General features: G+C 40.6%; 1 protein-coding gene across 11 annotated transcripts; it reads right to left on the bottom strand.

The window, feature by feature from the left end:
- On the bottom strand, positions 1-21,001 carry LOC101487273 (ELKS/Rab6-interacting/CAST family member 1). Of its 11 annotated transcripts, none has more exons than XM_076885703.1 (22): positions 20,788-20,999; positions 18,813-19,577; positions 18,500-18,688; positions 15,368-15,659; positions 13,173-13,300; positions 12,983-13,057; positions 12,738-12,893; positions 11,585-11,752; positions 9,902-10,069; positions 9,664-9,801; positions 9,414-9,554; positions 9,012-9,152; positions 8,713-8,906; positions 8,163-8,174; positions 7,431-7,566; positions 7,182-7,313; positions 6,902-6,958; positions 6,119-6,279; positions 5,776-5,923; positions 4,530-4,625; positions 3,038-3,223; positions 1-2,639 (listed from the first exon to the last, which is right to left on the bottom strand). In XM_076885703.1, exons 2-22 carry the CDS (start codon positions 19,356-19,358, stop codon positions 2,502-2,504), a joined length of 3,402 nt encoding a protein of 1,133 aa, XP_076741818.1. In that variant the 5' UTR covers positions 19,359-19,577; positions 20,788-20,999; the 3' UTR covers positions 1-2,501. The 11 variants fall into 11 exon arrangements, 8 of the variants coding, with proteins under 8 accessions (XP_076741818.1, XP_076741817.1, XP_076741820.1 ...); XM_076885702.1 differs by having other exon boundaries at positions 12,983-13,060; positions 20,788-20,998; XM_076885705.1 differs by having other exon boundaries at positions 12,983-13,060; positions 18,813-19,329; positions 20,788-20,997.
- Positions 21,002-23,921: the final 2,920 nt, after the last annotated feature.

Below are 23,921 nucleotides of genomic sequence, written 5' to 3'. Positions count from 1 at the left end.
CAAGGCTTATAATTTATTTATTTACATACATACAAAATCCAAATAACTCACTAACATGTTGCTTTCTTTTTACACAGTTTGATTCTTGACATGAATAAACAGAAGGCAGTACATCTGTTATACAAATGCAAAATAAAAACTAACACCATGAACTTTGACAGAAGCCCCTTAAGCAGCTCTGTGTTCCACAAACAGGAATTGAGAAAAAGAAATCATTAAGGCAAGGGCAGGGACACACAGGCCAAAGCAAGGGGGGGGGGGATTCTGAAAAATGCTTTTTCTGTAGTGATGACAGGTTACAGATATTAAGGAGAATTTACTGAGCAAAAAAAACAAGCATCCAAATAACATCTTCCAACACAGGGGGGTGTTTTTGTTTTTTTGAAGTACACCCTCCCTCTCAAATATACCAGTAAATTTACAACATACATAGAAATAAAAATAAAAAAAATCACCCATTTTCAGACGTATACTGGCGCAGTTTCACACTGTTGTGTAACATTGTGTTTCTCTTATGACAGCAGAAGAGCCAGGCGTATTTTTATCCGTCAGGCTCGGTCTGCCTTTGACATCAAACAGCCAAAACCATTGACATAAGAAAAGACAACACTGGAATCTCAGATAATACATTTACATCACCCTCTGGTGAACGATTAGAAATAAAAGTAAGAAAAGTACTCTCCCATCACACAGTCACGGTTTGAAACATTTGTAGTTCACACATTATTTTGACACAAGTTTTTTTTTTTGACACTTCTTTCCTCCATTTCTGCTGAGGACGTTAACTCGACAGTCATGTTGTTCAGAGCAGCTTGCCCTTCAAGATTCTGTGCAAACATTCAATGCATATCGATACAGTAAACATTTTATATATTTATATATGTGTTATATTTATATATCTCTATTGAACGCGACTTTCCGCAAATTGTGGCAGTACTGTGTCACACGCGCGCGCACACACACACACGCACATTTTGTCCTGCAGACAAAATAAGACACAATGACAACTGCACTGCTTTAACTTTTCCAATATATATATATATATATATATATATATATATATATATTTTTTTTTTTTTTTAAGAGAATGCACAACACCTTCCACCTAGGTACCTTTATTCAGTCACTGCACATGTTAAATATCACGTTATTTACAAACTTATCTAAAAAGTCAAAATCTGCTGAAAAGTGACCTTTCTGGAAATGTAGATGCACTTAGTAATTAAAAACCACAGCCCTGAAGAGTTCAAAAAACACAACAGCAGAGGCATCGCTCGTTTTTGTCAGCGATTCAGTCGACAAACTTAGGATCAGGTGGGCTTTGAGTACCATCTAAAGGAACTTTGGATGAAGACTGAATGTTCAGATCGTAATTTCTTACATCATGCCTTAGCACCAGTATTACAGAGGAATAAATATCCCTGCGTTAGGTCCAGTACTTATCTCTGTGCATGCTCCAAGGCCACTAAAACGTTCGCAAAACAAACATTGCATACCCTATAAACAAGTGGACAAGTGTGCAAAACCATCTAAAACTTATTAATCGTCACCAATAATAAAAAAAGCTTCTTTTTTTTCTTTTCTTTTTTTTAAATCCTCTCTCTCATCTGTTGAGAACATACTAACTAAAAATCTGACCTTTGTTTTATGTCAAAGGTCAGGCCTTGACTCCCCCTCTAATGACCCAGCCACAGACGATGACAGTAACACACCTACATCCTAATCCAAGCTACGTGGACAGACCCAAGGCTTTTGAGAATATTAATGTTGCATTCAGTGTTACTATTCAAGGACCAAACTATTACACAGATCCATGGTTTACCCACTGGGCCCAGCTCCTCTCCGCTCCCTCGAGATGTAGCAGCTCCCCAGTTCTCCAAGACCAAAAAAGTGCTTTCCTGTCCAGAGCAACAAATAAACTTACTACTTCAACTTGAAAGTTCTGTGAGAGAAATCCAAGGGGTTAAAGACTGAGATCAAGCCGAGTGCTCCTGTTATCAATAAAGCTATCTAAGGAGAAAAAGGTTGGCAGTATTCTCCGTTGTGCGTAACTATGTGCAAGTCTGCTTTTTTTCCCCCCTCCAAATTCACCCATGTTCAGTTTTTAGTTTCCTTTAAAAAGCAAAAATCAAATTAGGGGTGTTTGCAAATGCTACTTATTTTGCAACAACCGATAGTGTGCTATTGTCTGCCTGACAGTGATGAGGTGTGCACGTAAAATCTATCGGCGGCTGTCGTTACCTGTGTCAAGTGCCATATTTAACAGCACGAACATCCCTAATTTAATTTTGCCAGCCTGACAGATTAACATGTGGGACAGGAAAGCACCCAGAGGTCCTGACAGTTTGTTGCAGGGTAGAATGAGGGACACGAAGAAGAGGAGTCCAGCAAGATGTGATAATGCCCCCTACTTTCTCTTCTCTCCAGGAACCTTTCACTTTTTTGGGGGGTGGAGGTAGGGAGACCTGGACTCAGACGGGTTGTGTCTGAGGTCAGAGTTTTCAGCAAGACTCTTCGAGGGCGTTGACGACCTGCTCCAGGATATCAGGGCAGTAGTCTGCAATCTGCTGGAGAACAGAGTTGGCATATTCCTGCAGCTCTCCGCTCTCCTTCTCACACACCTCCAGCTCCCGCTCCAACTGCAGGAGAAAGGGCAGGAATAGCTTTTTAATAGCATTTGCATTTCTACACAGCCATCAGCACAATTCACAAAAAGGTGCATGTTTAGGTATATCTGAGGTTAAAAGAGGGTTCTTAAACAACACACAGCTGCATCTACTCCATTCCTCTTTTGTCTGTGATCAGTTTTCCCTGCTGCACCTTTTCCATTTCCTTCATGTTAAGTCATGTTACTGCACTGGAAGTGTGTTTGTTTGTCTCTTGAACCGATTCCCTGATTTCCTCTTTGAATTGCCTCGCCACCAATAAAATCTCTCCAAAAGCATATTTTTAATGCTCCCGCAAAATAAAGCTTAATATGTATCAAAGAAGCGGCTCAGAGATGAATGTCACGATGACTTAAGAGTTTCTTCATTACCTGTTCGGCGCTCATTTTCTGGAGGTCCTCCTCCCAGTCTTCAGGGTCGCTGTGGTGGTAGTGAGCGGGCGGCGTGAGCTGGCTGAGGATGCTGGGGTCTCGATCGTGGCAGAGGTCTGTCAGGTGGGCGATGTAAAGTTTGAGCTTACTGCGGTTCTGGGACAGGGCTAGAAGAGGGGGTATCATCTGCAAGATGTGAGGAAGAAGAAGTGAGAAAGGCGATTTGAAGGAAATGGCACGAAAAAAAAAATTAAACGATAAAATTTACCCCGGTTTAAACGGTTGAACAGAATGAAAGGAACCAAGCACGAGACACCACTTGTGTTTAAAAACAAAGAAAGCATAAGCCTTGACATGCATGCCCATCACCAGCTCATATGACAGCCAAAATTCCTGCTAAACCCCTAAAGCTAGAAAAGTGGTTCCCAAATAGTGTTTCAAGCCATGCTGAGATACAGCGAGTCGAGTCCTGATCTGCCCCGCGATTTTATGACGATTGGTTAGAGTAGCAAAGCACTGTACATAATATAAATAATAATGATAGCACATTATAGCAGAGCTCAGTACATCTGAGCAATTTCTACATGTTTGATTTATAACAGCTAGTCATGACAAATAAGTACAGCAAACTAACCACTAACAAAGGAGAAAAACGGTCAGCAGACAGTATCATTAAAGCCTGAGTGAATGGTGCCCAGTGAGCCAAGAGAGGCACTTAGAAACAAAACATCCCTTCTGAGAGAAGCTTGGCTGTGCCATAAGAGTCTGGGCGTTTTTGGGGTTTTTTTTGGTGTGTCTTTGGCATTTAAAAAAGAAAGAAAAAGAAAGCCACTCTGACAGAGTAAAGATTTGTGCCGCTAAACAAAGTGTCCTACAAAGCAAATAACTAAACCACTGATTAGATCAAGTTTAAAGCCATTATCCAACACCTGTTTGTCTGAGCCAAACGTCAGAAGCCAATCATTAGCATCAGACCAGTGACATGCAAAGCTAAGCTGCTTTCATTTGAAGTGATGACACTCTGGGCGCACGCACACGCACACACACACGCACACACACACACAGAATTCCCCACCCATAAAAAAAAAAAGCAGTATATGAATGCTGAAGCACAGGATGAGTTTGTGAGGAGAGATGTGCATCAAAAGCACCCCACAGAGAAATGGAAGACAAGCAAACATGCCAATGGAGCAACGGCTTTTCATACAAGCTCACCCTTCTGAACAAAATGGCTGAGAGAGAGGGGAGGGGGTGGGCAAAAGGTTGGCTACGCCCAGATACCCTCCTCGTCATCCTGTTAGCCACAAGGTAAGCCAATTGCAGCATTAGGAAGGAACATCTGGTTAGTGTGCAAAACAGACAAGAAAAGTAGCAGCAGAAAACTTCCGAGTTTTAGAGAGCAAGCCGTGAGTTCAACCTTACTTACAGACGTGGCCACAAATCGACTGAAGAAAAATTTAGCAAAGCAGTTTATGGCAGTTAAGAAAACTACCTGATCTGGAGAGGGTTTGTGATTCGTTTGGTCAGGTGCAGTCTTCAGATGGTCATCCTCGTAGTTGTCGGCCATCAGCTTCATCCTGTTCTGGGTCTGCAAATTGTTAAAAACATCCAACTAAGATGAAGAGGAAATCGTAATTATGGCCAAGGTTTTATAGCTAACTGCTGAAATCTTGGGAGTACAGCCTGAAAACAAATTGTTAACAGGATAAATCTAATCTTACTTCATCATTTAATGAACACTGCCTGGCTCAGTTTTCACCACTGTGCACAGACGTCATTTGCATGTTATTGTACACACACACAGATGCGTGTGGAAACAGAAGGTGCACCAGGAAGTAAGAGCAAATGAGTCTGATTTACCATCTAAGACGACATAGTTTCTCTTGCTATTTACACTCATTGAATTCCTCTCCCTAGATCATCTCAGATTTGTCCCAAGAAATTCCAAAGATTCAGATGATGGAGATGCGACATCAACTCATGCTATGCAGGGTTTGATAAAACAGGCAAGTTCAACATGGACAGGCTCCAACAGGCATTTTCAGACTGGCATATAAAAAGAAACCAGTTTGGTTGACAGCGTGTGTTCAGTTTAACCTGTAGTTATTTCAGTTTTTGCCAAATTAAAAGTAAAAATTTTAAAGATATCTGCTCCTCACAGGTAGAAACACTACAAGCATATGCAAGCACAGTGAGGAGAGACAGGAATGTGGGGAGACAGAATTCTTTGCCACACGTCTTTCTCAACTCTAACCCGAGCTGCTGCATTTCAGCCATTTGGCATATGGTCATCTGGCACTGGCATCCCAAGCATGTGATTTCAAAGACTAATTAACAGATTGAACTAAGATGAGCTCTAACGTGCACATCTGCTCAGTAATTATTAATGCCACAGTGCTTTTAGTGTGAAAGTCAGACCTAAGTATGAGTAGTAGTAGTAGTGAAAGAAAGGTAGAGCCATTCACTTTAACTAACAATACATGGTAACACCCGTTTCTTTGTGCTTAAAAACACAGCTGCAGCACATTCTAGACATAGACAGTTTTACTTCTAATCCATCAGTTTCATAGAGCTTTTACTTTTTATTTAAAGAAAAGATCAAAATTATTTCCCCATCAGTCCTGTGAGGATTTATTTTCCTGCATATAGCAGCTGGAAACCTGGAAAAACTTCTGGTACCAGCGTTACATCTTTCACTCCATCACCCTCTCTGTGAACACCATCAGCCCCCTCCTCACCTGCTGCTTGAGCTGCTGCACCAGTCTGTCTTTCTCCCGCTTCAGCTGAGCCACTTCATCCTGGGTCTTCTTCTTCTTAGAGGATGACAACTCCAGTAGTGCAATGTTAGCGTCTTTCTCGCTAATAGCCGCCAACAGCGCCTCCTGCCTGTTAGGTGGAGATGTAACAATGTGGCATTTACCCACAAAAGTAAATAGCTCGATTATCATTTATTATTCATTGCACAACATTAGCCTGCCATCTGGGAAAAGCCAGAATTGGATGACATTTTACAAGATTAAGGCGGTGATCAATAATCCAGAGTCTATGCAATCCCACTGTGTGTGTGTGTGTGTCTCTTACTTCATCTCCAGCACCTCCTCCAGGTGTTTCCTGCGCTCGGCTCTCAGGGTTGTGAGGTGAGCCTCTTTCTCACACAGAGACTGCTGAGTGGAGGCCAACTTAGCCCTCATGGACTCAAGCTCCTGCTTCACCTTCTCCATGGCCCCCAGCAGCTCCTCCATCTGGGAACACCGACACACACACACACACACACACACACACACACGCACACACACACACACACACACAAACAGCTCAATGATGATTGGAGTGGATTACCTGAAATCCACCAGGGAAAAGGATGGAGCTTTTTTTTCCAGAAAAGACACTGGATGATTTGTCAGTCTCTTATAAGAGGGAGGGACAGCAGAATTCACGTGGTCTGATGGGAAGGACTAGGGATCAAGACTGGATTTCATTTACCTGTTATTTAATTTAAACAGGCACTACAGTTATTCCTTATTAAACATTTACTTAATCACAACAGACTAAACAGGGGAATTAATGAATAATTCATGCTCGAAGTAAAAATGTACTTGGCTTTGGATTTCATTAAAGTGAAAACTTTAATGAGCATCGTTTTAAAAGCAAACAGCAGGTAAACAAAGGCGCATAAATTACATGGGCTGGAAACAACACCAACACATTTCACACACATGCAGTCCCTCCAACAATTACTAAAACTTGACCCATGTATCCTGTGCAGGGTTGTTGCATGAGACTGCATGAACTGTAGAGGTGTTGCTTTTATTGTGTCCACCCCCTGTAAGAGTCGCTGCTCACTGACACATACTGGGCTCATACCTTAGACCACTTAAAGTTGGCGAGGTTGGACTCATGCATTGCTTTGAGTGAGTGCTTCTGAGAGGCGGTGTGTAGCGGAGAAAAAAACAAAACAAGAGAAAATGACAAGCAGAGATGAAAGAAGAGGAAGTAAGAGGACGGACAGGCAGAGAGGGAGAGAAAGGATGAGCGACAGCACAGTGGCAGCAGAAAAAGGCGACAGAGGAAGAACTGCAGTTTCTTTTAACCGTGCGGTGCTGGGTCATAAATATTGCTTTGCTATATTTGTGTGTTTGTGTACCTGTTTCTCCTGAAGTGACCTGGCAGCCTCCTCCTGTGCGAGCACCATCTCTCGCTCAGCAGTGATTTGAACGCTCTCTCTCAAGGCCTCCTCCAGCTCCTCTATGCGCTCTGTCTTTTGGCGTAAAGTGTCCTTTACAGTAGAAGAAGGAAGGAGATGTCAGATTCGCCCAGTTGTACCCTGACTGAGAAAGGCAGTAGCATTCCTACAGAATTTGCACAGTGCAGATCATCCACAGGCAAGCCTCACCTTCACCTGCTGGGAGTTCTCAGACAGGTTGTCTTCCCTCTTCCTGGCTTCCTCCATAAGTCGAGCATTCCTGCTCTTCTCCACCTGCTCTTTGTGCTTCAGTGATGCCACCTTCTTCGACTGATCCTTCATTTGCCTACAGGAAGTCAGTTACATTAGATATTCTATTTGGAGCAAGAGGACAAATCAGACCTCATTTTGGGCTCCAGTTCCTCTAGAACAGTGAAAATGTGTCTTACACACAAGTGAACAGCAAGCATTTTCAAGATATAGCGCTGTATTTTACCACTTTGAGCTTACGGATGCGTGACACAGATGGCTTATCCATAACTAAATAAAGGAACTCATGCAAATAAAGTCATGGGACCAAAAACAAATATTGTATATTAGGTATGTGCTTGATGACTCAGACATTCCCACGTTACAATTTCTAGGTCATTAATCGTTGTACACCAAGTAAATGTAGTTGATTCAAATATGGACATAAAGAGGTATAATTTGCCATTTTAAACAAACATTCACAATCTTACAGACTTGCTTGGGTGAGATTTCAGGCATCATTTTGACTTTGAGTGAAAAAACAAACAAACAAACAAACCCAAAAACAATAAAGCAAAAAAGGAAAAATGAGCCTGAGCAGAAGTAAGAAAAAGACAACTGCTTGCAGCTCCACAGGAAGAGAGAGAGAGAAATGTGTCAAGGTGAGGAGGAGAGAAAAGCATTGTCACTAACCTTGAGGCCAAACTGGCGGGGTGGGAAATTTCCAATGAAAAGACAAGAAAGCAGTAAAGAGAAAAGCAGACTCAGACTAAGAGAATAAGCAAACATGGAGAACAAGACAGAAGGGGTTTCACTCATAAAATATCAGCTCACGGATTATGCAGCATCTTTTCTGGATCTAACAAGGTCATGTTACACAAAATAATAATAAAACAATTGCAGGAACATGAAAAGAAGCTGCCTGTTGCTGAGCATGTCAACACTGAAACAAACCACCTCACAAAACCTCAAACACCAGCTTTCAAAGCACTCCTGCCAGGATGTCAAATGGCAGAAAGCCAATTTAGACTGCTTTTAATGTGCCAGCCACAACAGTCTCTACAGCGATACCACGTCAGATGTTTACATCGCATGTGACGAACAAAGGTCAGAAGTCCCGGAGACAAACTGTGGACCTACATTATACCTCATGAAATACTTGTTATACACATTTATATGGTGCATCCACCCTTGAATATCCACCACATGTACACATGCACACTGACAAGATCCACAAACCCACCTCTCCAGCTCACTGATCTTTTTGTCTTTGTCATTTTTCTCATTCTCCATTTCTCTGAGTATCTCCAGGAGGCGGTCCACTTCAGCTTGAGCTTTCCCAGAATCCTCTCTGTGGCGGGCCACTTCCTGTTCGAGGTTCCTAATGCGCTCAGCCAGCTCAGTGTTGGCTTGAGCTTCCAACGCTGCATTCTGAGCCTGATGGAGAACAAAGGCTGTAGTTTAGACATTTCAGGCCACGTGAGGTGCCTGAAGCTTTATTTAATGTATTTGTATTTAATACGTATTTAATGTATTTCTCACTCTCTTAAGTTGATTCTCCAGTTTGAGGCACTCTTCCTTCTTCTGTTCCAAGGCAATCTCAAAACTCTTGAGTCTGGAGTCTTTCTTCAGCCCTGAGGAGGCCAGGGAGGAGGCGTGCTCCTTTAGGTCCAACAGAGAGGTCTGTGTACGTACACACACACACACACACACACACACACACACACACACACACACACACACACACACACACACACACACACACGACTAAGAATACATTAACACCAATGCAGGCATCCATGCCTCAGTGCAAAGTTAGGACTAACAGGCGGGAAAAAAACAACAAAAAACTGATGCCCGTGTCTGACAGCACTGTTTTATTATATTAATAGAATCACAGTAAACAAGAGTTTGCCTGTGTGTTTTTTTGCATATGTTTCTCACCTCTCTGTCTGACAGGTCTCCCTGCAGTAAGCTCAACCTTTCCTTCAACTCTTTCAGCTCCTTTTTGGTACATTCAAGCTCCTCCGTCTTCTCCCGGTCGTCTCTATCTCTCTGCTCTTTTAGACGCTCGATGATCCGCTCCTATAAAGAGGTGGAGGAAAGAATCAAGCAAGATTCTTATACAGATTATCAACCAACATTTGTTTATTAATACAGATGGACTAATACAAGTCTGCAGAAATTAATCCACCTTTTCTGCAAGAGACTCCTCCAGTGTTGTGAGAGCAGTGTCAGTATTGGAAGTGTCAGCCTGCAAAGACTTTACTCTCTCCTTCAGGCTGCTCATCTGCTTCTCCTTGTCCCTCAGTTGTTCCTGCAGGTTCTCGATCTGCAGTGAAAACACAAGTAACCATCAATAAAATTGATCTTGCGTTGGACACATATTGCCATTTCAAAAATAAGATTGCACTATTCTCTGTTAACGTTACCTTCTTCTGAAGCACATTGATCTTGCGCTCCTTAACCTCCAGCATATCCTTAAGGTCGTGGATTTCCCCATTGAGGGTTCCCTTCTCCTCTGACATTTCTTGTATCTGCTTGCTCTTTTTATTCAAAGTTGCTTCCTTCTCTTCCAAACGCAGGCGCAAGGCATCCACCTAGATAGACAAGATGGGTTAGCAGTTTACGGACATGAACTACAGACGTGTCCTGCTACAAGTTAAAAATGAGTGTGGACAAAAGCAAAGATTTAAACTTCTGAGGAAGATTTCAGAGCGGTGTTGTGTTTCTGAGATAAAAAATACTATTATTTTACTATTTCCATGTCATTGTTTATTCAGTACCTATCAATGTTTTGAGATACGAGGTGTGCCTGTTTATCCAGATTAAAAAAATAAAAATCAAGCTTGGTTCAGGAAAGAAAAAAAAAAAGAAGCTGCACAGTCACCCAGTTAAATTATGCAATCGGTGTGAATGGTTATGAGTCCGGTGTGTAAAGGCCTCTACAGTCTATACCAGGGGTCAGCAACCTTTAACACCCAAAGAACCATTTGGACCCGGTTTCTACGGAAAAGAAAACACTGGGAGCCGCAAATACTTTTTGACATCTAAAATGAAGACAACACTGTGTATATTGGTTTTTACCTTTATGCTTTAATTAATTAAAAAGCTGAACTCAAATTATCCATGTAGCAAACAAAAACTGTGAGCCATCATCCCTTCTGGGCTATCGGAGTGTAGCGGAGCCTTGACCAGAATTTTAAAAATAATTGGAAAAAAGCACTATGCTCCTAAAAAATTAAAAATAAATATTAAGTATCTGCATAATATTTATTTTACCTGGTTAATGTGCTTTGCGGGGCGTGACGTACCTGAGTGGCATCCGCAATGACGCCTCACCGGCTTGTTCTCTCTGCTGTTGTTTGTATGTGTCGGGCTGTGAGCTGCAAAGCTACAGCCGGCTGTGTGTGTGAAAAGTGGTCAATAAAGAGATGCTGAAGAGCATGTTCATGTAAACATCGTTGGGTCTGCCGTGATATGTTTACAATCGGACTTCTGCTCCTGAACCTCTGTGCACAGTGCATGCTGTACGATCGGGGCTGTACAAAGTCACTTTCCTCTTTACGCAGGACTGTAAGCTGTTATCTGTGAGGCGTGAGCGGTGTTTGTTTTTAGCATAGATCATGGTGGAGAATAGTTGTTCACATACGTATGTGGATCCGAAGATCGACACTCCACAAATTAGGCATACTGGTAGGCCACTCTCGTCAGAAGTAAATACAAATGAATCTGCCCAGGCATCATTAAATGTTGTATTTTCTTCAGATATTTTTCTTTTCTTACATTTCTCCATACTTGGCCTACCTGGGGTTGAAGGTCTCAGTAAATGCACGTCATTTCGGCAGGTATACTGGCTTCCCTGAGTGTGACGCTTATTTTGAGCGACGAAAAATAATAAAATATAACTTTATTTTTATTTTTATATTTCAAGATCAGAATAATCTTCCAATTTAGAACTAACACAAATAAAATACACTTCAGTTAGATTTATTTTTCCAAACCACGCAGAGCCGCAATATAAGGACTAAAGAGCCACATACAGCTCCGGAGCCACAGGTTGCCGACCCCTGGTCTATACCAATACAGTGGGTGAGAAAGTATGGATACTCTACCTCCGTCTGTAAGATGGCAGCCCGCTGCTCTTTGGCAGTGAGGGATTCCTTGAGGACTTCAATGTGTTGCTTGCTGTCTGAGAACTGGTTGGTAAGCGTCTCCAGTTTTGTCTGCAAACCGAGCAGCTCGGTGTCCTTCCTGGAGAGGTCCTGCTTCACCTGCTCCATCTGAAAAAAGATTAGCCCGAGCGCAGAAAGAAAGAGGAAGGGTTGGACTAATTGTAAAATGGTAAATTGATTCTTATATAGTGCCTTTCTACTGGCGGAGCACTCAAAGCACTGTATACAACGTGGCTCACTCACCCATTCACACAATGACTTTCTATCTACCAATCACAGACATTCAAGTTGGGGTTAGTTTCTTGCCCAAGGATACTTGGCATGCAGATCAAACCTTCTGATCAGTAGATGGCTAGCTCTACCTCCCGAGCTACTAGGGGTGGGGGGAAAAAATCGATACTGTGTAGTATCGTCATATTTTGTTTGCTAATAATGTATCGATACAGGGACAGCAGAAATCGATATTTTGTTACAAAAAAAGTTTTTGTGGACTGGAACATGCTCTGACTTCAGAGCATGTTGATCAGCTCCTTTTTCTGAGCAAGAATCCTGACATTCCTTCACTGTCCAAATGTGTTTAACTTTTTTTTTGGCAGCAATAAACAGATTTTATTTTAAGTTTAAAACTTTTTTATTTAATGTAAAATTATACTTTGTTTTAATTTACTTTCAAATTCTTCAGTTGCTAAATGGGCTGCATAGTTTTCATAAATTGCATAGTTCAGAATAGCTATAATTGTACCAGATGGTTGCATTCAGTTAAGTTGGACTAGACTGTAATACAAACCGTTCAGTTTGTCAACAATAAAACTGACTGAAATGAGAGAAAGACTGAGTGTGAGACTTTGTTATTAGATAAAAATGAATATTGATAAAGTTTACCTTTATGTACAGAATCTCAATATCGCAAAATATTTTTAAAAAATTGCAATAATATCGTATCGTGCGTTAAGTATTGTGATAATATCGTATCGTGGGATGTATGGTGATTCCCACCTCTACAAGCTACAGCTACCGTGAGAAAAAGGTAGTTTCTAGGGTTTTATGTGTGAACACAAAAAAAACCCATAAGAATTATTACACAGTCTCTGACCTTGTTCTTCATGAACTTTGTGTGACTGCGGTAAACCTCCATCTGCTTCATCTCTTCTTGACGCTCTTCACAGCTCAGAAGTCCATTCGATTTCAGCATTAGCAGCTCCTCCTCCATGTCCCTGAGGCTCCGCTCCATTGAGTTGATTTTTGCATCCTGGAGTTAATGGAAAAAGGTTATCACCAATAGCATGTTGTCACCAATACACTATAAACACACACACATTTCTCTATCTAAATGTTCACCTTCATGTCAATGACAGTTTGTAGGGCCTTAGTTTTGGTGGACTCTGGAGTTCCTTCATACCGACGGTGCAGCTCCTGCTGTGTCAGATGTAAAACACGGTTGATGAATATCGATATCTTACCAATCAAACCAAATATGATGGAAAGCCTTAAAAGTAATGCATGCCAAAATTAATAAACTGGAGATTACCTCTCTCAGAGCAGTGATCTCCCTGTCTCTCTGGTCCAGCAAACTCTCAAGGTGATGCCTGTGCATTTCTGCATCAGCCAGTCTCCTTGTCCTCTCCTGGTCCTCCTCTGATGCCTTGGCAGATGGTCCTAACACAGCAAACATAACAACTTGTTACAATTCTGATGTATGTAAAAAGACTATTATGAAGTCTAGATGTTTACAACAGCCAATTGTGTTTAACTCTCAGAGACAAACAAAGAAACAAAAGCACACAATTGTTTAGCAGGTAAGGATATCCGAGGATAGACTCTGCACATCTACTGTAAAAGAAAAACCAAACAAACAAAGCACACAACATTGAACCTAATGGGCAGTGTAATTTAACTTACTGAACCCCTGAAGCCTTAAAAACCTGCCATCCTAAAAAAAAAAAAAAAAAAAAAAAAAAAAAAAAAAAATCATAGCGAATGCTGAGGGAAGTAGTGTGCAGAGGTCACCAACTTTCTGCAGAGTCAGTCACTACAAACCTCCAAACTTCATGCGGCATTCAGATTAGCTCGAGCTTCATGGAATGGGTTTTCATGGCCAAGCAGCTGCATCTAAGCCTTATATCACCAAATGCAGTGCTATAATGCATGCCGCCATTGGACTTTAGGGCAGTGGAGATGTGTTCTCTGAAGTGATGAATCATGCTTCTCCGTCTGGCAATCTGATGGTCTGGGTTTGTGGATGCCAGGGGAACGGTACTTGTCTGACTGCATTGTGCCAAGTGTAAGGTTTGGTGGAGGGGGTATTAGGGCATGGGGTTATATTTTAGGAGATGGGGTCAGCACCTTAGTTCCAGTGAAAGGAACTCTTAATGCTTAGTACACCAACACATTTGGACAATTTCATGCACCCAACTTCGTGTTTGGAATCATGTTCTGTTGCAGCATGATTCCACAGCAGTACACAAACCAAGGTGCAAAAAGACACAGATGAGCGAGTTTGGTGTGGAAGAACTTGACTGGCCTTCAGAGTCCTGACCTAAACCCGAGAGAACACCTTTGGGATCAATCAGAGCGGAGACCTCAGTGTTTGACCTCACAAATGTGCTTCTGGAAGAACGGTCAAAAATTGCCATAAACACACTCCTAAACCTTCTGGAAAGTATTCCCAGAAGAGTTGAAGCTGTCATAGCTGCAAAGGGTGTGCTGACATCATATCGTATGAACAAGATCGTATGTGTTTGAAAGCAGACAAGTGAATGTTTTTGGCAATATAGTGTAGTTTCTAGCTCTAAAAACAAGCACCAAAGGTAGAAGTGCCTTAAACCTGCCTATCTATTCTATCCCTCCAAGCAAATTCCCCCTTAAATATTTCCCTTGTAATTACTGTCATCTATTAGACTCAAAAGGGAGGATAAAGCAGGATATGAGTTGCTAACCTGTGAACATACAGTCATCTTCAGATTCGCCGCCTCACTCATGTCCAGTTTAAAAACAAGATGACGGTCAGTTCGAAGACTTCCCAACAGAACTTTGTAACTTTGTTAAGCAACAGGTGACATTATGGAGGTGACATCCATCTTTTACATACAGTCTGAGTGTTTCACCGCACCTGTTATAGGACACCAACCGTTCTGGGGACTGGCCTGAGTGTTTATACTGTGCAAAAAAAAAATCTAGTTATGATTGCCCTGTTAAAATGAGCCCAGAGTGAGTACATATGTGACAGGAGTTTAAAAGAAAGCCCCAAAACTGCTGAGGGTTCAATGGGTTTAAGCTTTTTCTGGAAGGAGTTTTAGGTTTCTTTTAATTTCATGTACCTTTGGGTTCTTCAGATTTCATGTCCTTTGTATTTACACCCTAGGGAAGACGGCATGCAATTACTTTTTAAAAACACCCGAGCACAGGCTTGGAGTGTCTTTAAGCTCCTGCTTGAGTTTAAAGGAGAAATCATGTCTAGAAAATGGAGCAGTGAATGCCACAATTGACCTACAGCTGTGTGAGCATTAAAGGAGCTGAGGAAAATAGGCTGGGACAAGTGGTAACCTGAGACCTACTGAGTAATAAAATGTTAATGGATGAATATGATTGGCCTACAGTTTATTTGTTTCCTAGTGAACCCTATACATGAACCAGAAGACATGCAACAAACAGCTAAACAGTCATTAATAATCAATCAACTGTAAACTTCATTAAACTATTTTGGTTTTTCCTGCTTAAACCCACCTTTGCTCTGCAGCATTTCCAGTAGTTTCTTGATGGACTCATCTCTGGCTGCCAGGGTCTGCTTCTGTGTGTCAATCCTCAGCTCCATCTCCTCCAGGGTCTTCCGAAGAAGGAAGAGCTCCTTGGCCTGCCTCTCATGCTCACCCTGTAGCCGTCGGTAGTTCTCCTCTGTAGGTTCGGATGTCAGGGCCAGGTCCCTTCCTTGACTAGCAGGATCTTGCTGGAGCAGCTGGTTCAGGTCCCTCTGGATCCTTAGCTCATCTTGGAGAGCCTGAACAGTCATCTGGAGATGCTAGGGACAGAGGAGAGACACACATATAACTGCTGACAATTACTGGTTCTACTCTTTGTTCTCTAGCCTTTATTGCAAGGCTATTTATATGACAAGGGAGACGAGGTGAAAATTTTATTGATTTTATGAATGATGCACGGGCTACTTTCTGGGAATGGCTCCTGGTAGAGTATTGCGTTGCATCCAGCCAAACAAAAACTAATCATAACTGAAAATTCAGCAGCGCCACAACTTATAGATCCAAAACATGGAGGCTTTCTGAGCATTGTTGCAATTCATGGCCAGAGAGATGCAAGTGGTGAAACACAATAAGCCCCGTATAGTATTGCATTGTTTGTGGCATCTGACGCCACAGACTCTTGGCAGAGTTGCTGTGAGACAGTAACACAAGGCTGTGTTACACTCTGGTCTGAACCAGCTGCGAGCATTTTCAGATGACAGAACAAAGAGAGAAGTCAGTGTCTGCCTCCCTTCGTATCTCTCCATCCTCCACCTCCCGCGCCCCCTCCCTTTCCTTCCTTTGTTATTCCCTTCTTCTCCTTCCACCAGCAGTCTACACTCCTTCTCTACCTCCCTCTGATACTCTCACCTCTCTTCTCACCAACCATCCCTTTCCATCACCCTCTCCACCCCGTGACTAAGGCTGACTCACTGCTGTGACTGCACCGATCCACCCCCCCGACACAACAGACGCACACACATGGGGAGATGCATGTGCGGACAAGAACTGACACACACACACACACACACACACACACACACACACACACACACACACACACACACCTCCCTTCCTCAGCCCCCATATTCTCACTCTCTTCTGAGAAAAGACAAGAGTTAGGTGTCTGAAAGAGCACAAAACATTGCGGTTATATGATGCACTTTCTAAATTGATATAACAAGAAGTCAACACATCATCTACAGCTTATCTTCCACACTGGATAATGTGATACAAACATTTTGTGTAACTTAACTCTGTGGCACCGCCATCACCACATCCAATAATTAAACATCTTTGGCAAATCTCACAAAAAAAGCAGCGTTTAATCAATGCGGCAAGGAATCATTAACAAGAAATAACTGGTGATTATTCTATTATTATCTGACTTAATGTAGGGGATGAAGATGGTCAATTCACACTACAACATATGGCAGTATATAACATTAATATTACAACAGCAAACAAAACAGAGGAAGAACAAAGCAGAGGAAGACTCGCCTGTGGTATGAATTGGGAAACACTGTTCAAATTCAAAGTAATCCATTTAAATATATGCATAAAAATGTAGACATCTGCTTAAACAGCTTTACATGAAACTTAAACAAATGCCCTCCAATGAGGACCTGAAGGGAGGCAGCTTACTCTTACAGACAAAAAGCAAGTAGCATTAATTTAAATCATATGCTTTTAAAAGCAAGACAGGTTTCAAGTTATAGTTAAGTAGCATTCCTCTCATTTTTCTGCAAGCGGAAAATCATTCACACCACCTACACCTCACAATTTTTAAAAGCGATAACTAATTAAAAATATCTATGGTTAAATTTCTGGCAGTTTATTTTCTCGACAAAACTAAAATCATATTCAGTCAACCTTTTTTTAGTTACTCTCTGGTCACCTCCTTAAAATGGCTCCACTTTAAGAACCACCAACGTAAAGTTATCTTTAGGCCTAAGACTAAGATCTACGCAAGTAGTAGTTAGGGTTAAGGTTATAGTAAGTAAATGTAATAAGAGTAAGTTAATGCAAAGAGTCAGTACACTGCTGTGTGCATGTTTGCGTGTCCATGCTTTCCATTGCACGTGTGCCAGTGTGGGAGGCGGAGGCAGACATACAAAAGCAGACATCTTTAAATTAAAGCACTCGCTGATTACGCAGTGCTAGTCAGGCATTACTGGGAATTAGTCCAGAGTGTGATTCTGTGACTCAGCAGGAGTGAAAACAGCAAATTATACAGGTCTGCCCACCCATTAAGAACCACAGTGAAACAAAGACGATGCCTCTTCATTAACGAAACCCAATTTGCACGAGCCCAACAACCTACCGTAGAGTATTTAAAAAGACCTTATCTGCACTTATCCAATTACACTTTTAGATTTTAAACCATAGAACCATCCTATGCAAAGTTTGTCGACACTACACTTATTTATTAAGAAAGAGGGAGTCGAGACAGAAATACCTGCTTAGATGAACTCCTATTTAACGGTGCCAAAATATGTACGGTGTATTGCTATATACTTAGTTTTAACAGGTGTAGGTCACAAAGGTGTGATTGCTTCACTAAAATGTTGACAAAAAATTTAAAAAAAGAGAGATTTGATAAAATCTTCAAATTGCATATATGCAGTATGTGATGATTAGTGCTTAGTTAAACATCTAAACACTAATCATTACATACTGCATAGACGCAGTATTAGTAAATTGTAAATTGCACTATTTGCAAAGCCCTCCTTTATTATTGCTACCTTTTGTAATGTTCTCATCTCTTCTTTTTTTTTTTCCTCGCACATTTTTCATCCTGTTCCTCAGATGAGACTTCCACCCTTTTTCATCTAAAATGCACAAGCATATAGCTGCATATAAGAGGATTAACTAGATGCTCAAAAACTGTCACTAACCTATGCAGAGAGAGAACAAAAAGAGAAAAGCATTTGTACTAAAGCGGACACACTGCTTGAAATGCTTTTTTCCCCCCTCCTCAAACATGTTAAGCTCTGGAAGTTTGGCAAATCTATCCAGACTGAGAGACATCATATGATGAAATTAGAGGGAAAACCCCCCAAAACAAAACAAAAAACAAAACAGAGGCTAAAAGTCTATTTAAGCATTAAGCAACGCTCACCTGTGCTTCATCTTGAATAACACGATACTGTTCCTTCCAGACGGCGATCTTGGATGCCTCATCTTTTCTGAGAGCTCGCTCCTTTTTTAATTCTGGACTCCAGAAGGTCTTAATAGAGTTCATGGAGGAGCTGAGTTTGCTTTCCTTAACTTCCACTTCTCGCCGCAGCATCTCATTCTCCCGCAGAACCTGAGAACGCAGGATAAATGGTAGGTACATGACAACCCAACATATGACCGGTGAATGCCATAAATTAACCTCTTCATCAAAATTTCAGAATTGAGAAAATCGTGGGAAAAAACTGGCAAAGTACCTCTTTGAGTTGGGCCTGCAGGTCAAGTATGGTATTGTCCCTTGCCTGCCTTAGAGAATGGGGCACTGTGGAGGCCATGTGGTGATCTCCAAAAGCTAGGGCATCTCCAGCCATCATGCCTGCTGGTAGCACAGCATTGGCAGGCACTGTGGTGGAGATATTAGGAGTACTTGCTGCTACAACTCCACTGCTGCTACCTCTCGACCCATAAGTCACCCTCTGTCTCCCCATGGTGGTCACTGTGCCACCAGTTTTGGGAAGGTGGTCACCTCCCATGGTGACCTCATTGTCACTCAGGTACATTGGTCCTGAGGTGGCATACGCAGCATTGAGGGACTGGATGTTCTCCATTGAAAGGGTCTTGCCTCCTGCTCCTCCAGGACCTCCCCCACTGCCTCCAGTGCTGTTGGTACGCCGGTGCCCCATCCGAGGAGAACGGGGGAGCCGAGGGGAACGGCCAGATCCCTGATTACCAGTACCACTTCCATCTCTTCCTCCGCTATGGTTTGTATCCCCTCTGCCAACAGAGCGAGCACTACCGTACATTTTTGACTAAATAGAAGGGAGGCACTACCAAATCTGAAGAACAACCCTTAGTATCTGGTTATATCGTTATGAATTTTACTAGTGTTAGAGATCCAGCTTAAACTGGTGAGCACAATGTTCATGATACAACAGAGGTCTGAAACACTCCACTCTCAGGGGTTGCTGATGCTAACAGACCTCAAAGATAAACTAGCCACTGTTACAAATGAGGACATCAATCTGCAAAGAAAACACAATTGTTCCCAGTTAACTGCATAGCAACAGCACACAAAATAACACATGAATAAAACAACTGAATGCATGCAAAACTGAAAACAGAGTACCAGTACAGACTGAAGGTTTCACTGTCTTAACTGAATACCTTCCTGCAGTACAGACAGTTACGCAACTGTACACAGTCATGTCTAAGAAGAAAATTCTTCTAGTGAAGGGTCCTTTGGAGCGAAATCTTTGCTCTAATCTACTTGAGGCCAAAGGTAGAAGTGATTTTAGGTTAGCTTTCAACAAAATGTTAATCTTGTAACAAGTACTTTCAGGTCACAACCATATAATTTGCACATATAGTCTAATGTTACAAGGTTTTGGTAGTAATGTAATGTGTCTAAGTAGTCTGACGTGTGTGTGTGTGTGTGTGTGTGTGTGTGTGTGTGTGTGTGTGTGTGTGTGTATACATACATACATACATACATACATGTATGTATATATGTCCACCACAGACATTTATCTTGAGTGTGTTTGGCCTTGCTAACTGCTAATGTCACGTTAACACGCCGGCTAACAGTAAAGCATGACACTTGTGCCTTTAATGACGCTTTAACCCCGTTTGTTAGCTTCTGAGTTTTATATTCCATTGTGTATTTTGCCACCAAAATAAATGCTGGCTCTCCGATTCATTCTTCTAATTTGCTATCGCTATGGATTAAAACTAGCAAGGGAGGGAAGGAGGGGACTGTCCATGCTGGACATTGTGGGGGGAAAAATGTCTGAGCGTGAAAATTTGTATACAAACGGAAATAACAGTTTGTCAGATAGCTGGGTAGATGTTTAATGTGACAAGTTAATCGTAAGTGTCGTCAAAATGTGACACGTTTAACGGGAATCAAAGCTTTTTTTCCTTTTTTTTTTTGCACAATCCCATCGACTCCGTACGGTGTCTGCTTTGGAGACACCCATATCAAACCATATCCATTTTCCTTCTCCTCAGCTCAACGGTTTTTCATTTCAAGCTACGGTTATTCATTCACCGGTTTACATATATGTAGCTGTGATACTGCTAATTATAAAAGAAAGGGAAATACGACAAACGCTTAACGTTAGCTCGCCGTTACATATGGAGGCTAGTATATCCAATTTATGTGGTCAAGAAGAACCTTTTTTTTTCTCGCTAACACAATAGCCACAGAGGAGAAAAACCCTCCGAACAAACTACCTTTGTCGTTGTCTGGTAGAAGCCAAATCCTTGCTAATAGTGGATCCTCTGTCAAAAATAAGTCAGCTGCAAAAATCGTTCATTTTACGTTAATTCCTCGATAAATGTCTATCAGATTTTCCCATCTTTTCACCAGCAGTACCAGCGGCTCAGGAGAGCCAGGGCGCCTCAGTGACGTCAAGCCTCCGGCGCGCGTTCACGGCGGCCTTCCTCGCCACGCTTGGATTTTAAAAGCGCGGTCACGATTCTACGTTAGAAGGAGGGGACGTGGACAGCAAGAAATTTACCGACATCTCGAAAAATACAAAGCTTTAAATGAACATAAGGACAGAAGTCAGAGGTGAGGGGAGTATTTTGAACTTAAATGCAATGAACATTCACATAATAATAGGAAAAAGTAGTTTACCACCATTTGATAAAGAATCGGTCCTCCTGATATTAACAACAAGTATTATTCAGATATGAAGGTATGATGGGCTGATGATAAACAGAGCATTTTCATTTCGAGTGAAATTTATGAAAGCAAATACATGTGGTAGGTTTAGGGAGTAATCACCAGCAGGGGGCAGGGCATACCTGCAGGAAATGTTTTAATAAAGAAACGTTAATAAAAAGGAAAATTGCAACTCTTCAATTCATCTTACCCATTATGGTTAAAAAGTTAAATATAGCACTTTATAGGCTGCTATTGCAACAAAAGACTAGTGATCAGAATGTTTCTTTCTTTATCAAAAGAGATGTTTAGGACAATGTAAATGGTAAATGTGTAGATTGAATATTACAACTTTATTTACGTATAGAGCTTATACTGTTTATATTATTTTGCAAAATGTTTTAAAAGTCTTACAGGTCATAACCATTTTAGTGAGAATAAAATCCCTTAAAACAGAATACTTTGTGGGTTTATATTCCCCCCCCAAAAAAAATTACCTGGAATGTCCCCAGGAAATATCGTGTGATGTCTCTTTTAGGTCACGTACAAACGTGACCACAAAAGCTGAAACAAATCTCTATTATAACTATACTTATTACTACATATTTAGGAATATAGGCTAATTTATACAAGAACAATATAAAAGGAACTATTAAATATAGTAGCAACTAGAAGTATGAAAGTGTGTGGGATAAGTCGTGTTTTTCTGTGTACTAAAACATATTTTGGTCCATTGTTCCTTTGTGAGCCTTTCTATGGAAATGGAAATGGAAATTTCCATTTTTCTGTCCCTAACATTTACAGAAATATTGCACTCCACACATGCTTTGGGTGTTACAATTTATTTTTATGTTCAAATAAAATAATATGTTAATTGAACAATTACACCTTCTTGATCCATCAATTTATAGAGATCCAAGCACTACAGGAGTTCTCATCCCCACGGTCAAGTACTGTCGATAAACACCGTGTTATTTTTACTAATTAATTAATTTTACAATTGTAAATGTGATAAACTACATTAGATTGTATGAAAAGGCTATTATTTTGAAAGAAAACACCACAGTGACTTCCTTTTACATATTTCCTAAAGCCTGATAAAGAATTGGTCATGATTGCTCAAGTTTGTAATAATTTTTCTATTTTATTTCACATATTTGACAAGGTAATAATTTTACATCCATTGAATTATGTTACACATCAGAGCTAAAATATAAAAGATTGCATCATACTTAATTACTCATTTCTAACTGTTTTTTTTTTATTTATTTATTTTCATTGTTATAGCAAATAAATGGTTGCACAAATGGACAAAAACACAGTTTTAACAAAGGTGAGTGAAAATAATAAAGATAATCTCCTGAAGTGTTGCATGATCATTGTTATTATTAGTCTGTCATTCTGTCTACAAGGCTGAAAAATCTGAGGGAAATAAATTCCTAAAAGGGTTTAAAACTGCCAAAAGATTAAGGTAACACATGTGACAAGAAGATAGTCTATATTTATCTCTAAAATACATGTATACAAAAGATATAACCAATCATTAATCTGTCATTTTTCTGGAGATCTAGGCCATCATCGATGACGTAACATATAATGAAATACAGAAATTGATGTGAAAAAAAAATCTAATTACAGATCAAAGAGATCAGGAAATTTCAAACAACATGCACAGTCATAAAAAATAAACTGTTTCCACAGACTTATTTGGACTAATTTCACTTTAGATCAATAGTATGCACCCTCACTGTGTAACTCTGTCAGTGTCAAGACTGTCTGATTTTGAATTTCAAAGTAAAGGCCTTCAGAGATGTCATATATGAGCTATCTTTGTATGAATTTAAAATGCTATTATAAGGAAACTTGCTATTTCCACAGACCGATTGTCAGATTGACCTGATATTAACTGTATAATAATGAGAGGATATGTACTGTGGCTCAAAATTGGAATTAAACATTGACAAGAGGATTTTTCTATATACTGGTGTTCTGAATGCAGGTTTTAAAAAAACCAACAACAACAAAAAACAAAACTCTAGTCAAGAACCGTGGGTAATCAAATTTCAAAGGACGATACTTTTGTCGTTCATTTCAGACTGATTTGACCCAGGTGGTAAACACTGTTGGGGTGTGCACTGTGGATCTAAAGTGAAATTATTATGTTAAAACAGCATATACTTTTCATATTTTATTATTTCTATTTAAATTTGGAATATATTTGTTTTAATAGTATTTTGTTTTTGTTTTCTAGATTTCATTTATGATTTACATATATCATTAATGACGGACTAAATGAGTAGATTGACTTGGAGATCCCTTTAATTTTGAAACCAGACCTTAGTTTCTCTTACCGTAATACCCATAACACAAAACAACGTGGGGGCTGGCTCAATCGTTTCAGTAAAATGATCCAGCTCATTAAATTCAAGGGTGCACATTAGTCCGCTTTATCTTCCCTCCATTTAACCTTTCAGAAATGGGCTCATTTATTGAGGGGCCCTCTGTGTAGTTGTCCATATTGACCTAAGTCTTTTTATTAATTTAAAATCATTAATTACTTTTGAATATGCTTATTACGTATGATTTTAAGGCTTATATCATTTAGTTTCATGGTAAAATCAAAAGCAAATGTAACAGCATCAAAGCCTATCAAAGCGATCGGTTTGTGAGCGTGTGTGTGTGTTATGGTTATGAGGTCATT

The sequence above is a fragment of the Maylandia zebra genome, linkage group LG7 (genome assembly GCF_041146795.1).
Source record: "Maylandia zebra isolate NMK-2024a linkage group LG7, Mzebra_GT3a, whole genome shotgun sequence".
Lineage (NCBI taxonomy): Eukaryota > Metazoa > Chordata > Actinopteri > Cichliformes > Cichlidae > Maylandia > Maylandia zebra.
Note: the sequence above shows the minus strand (reverse complement) of the source record. Positions and strands in the feature narration are given on the sequence as shown.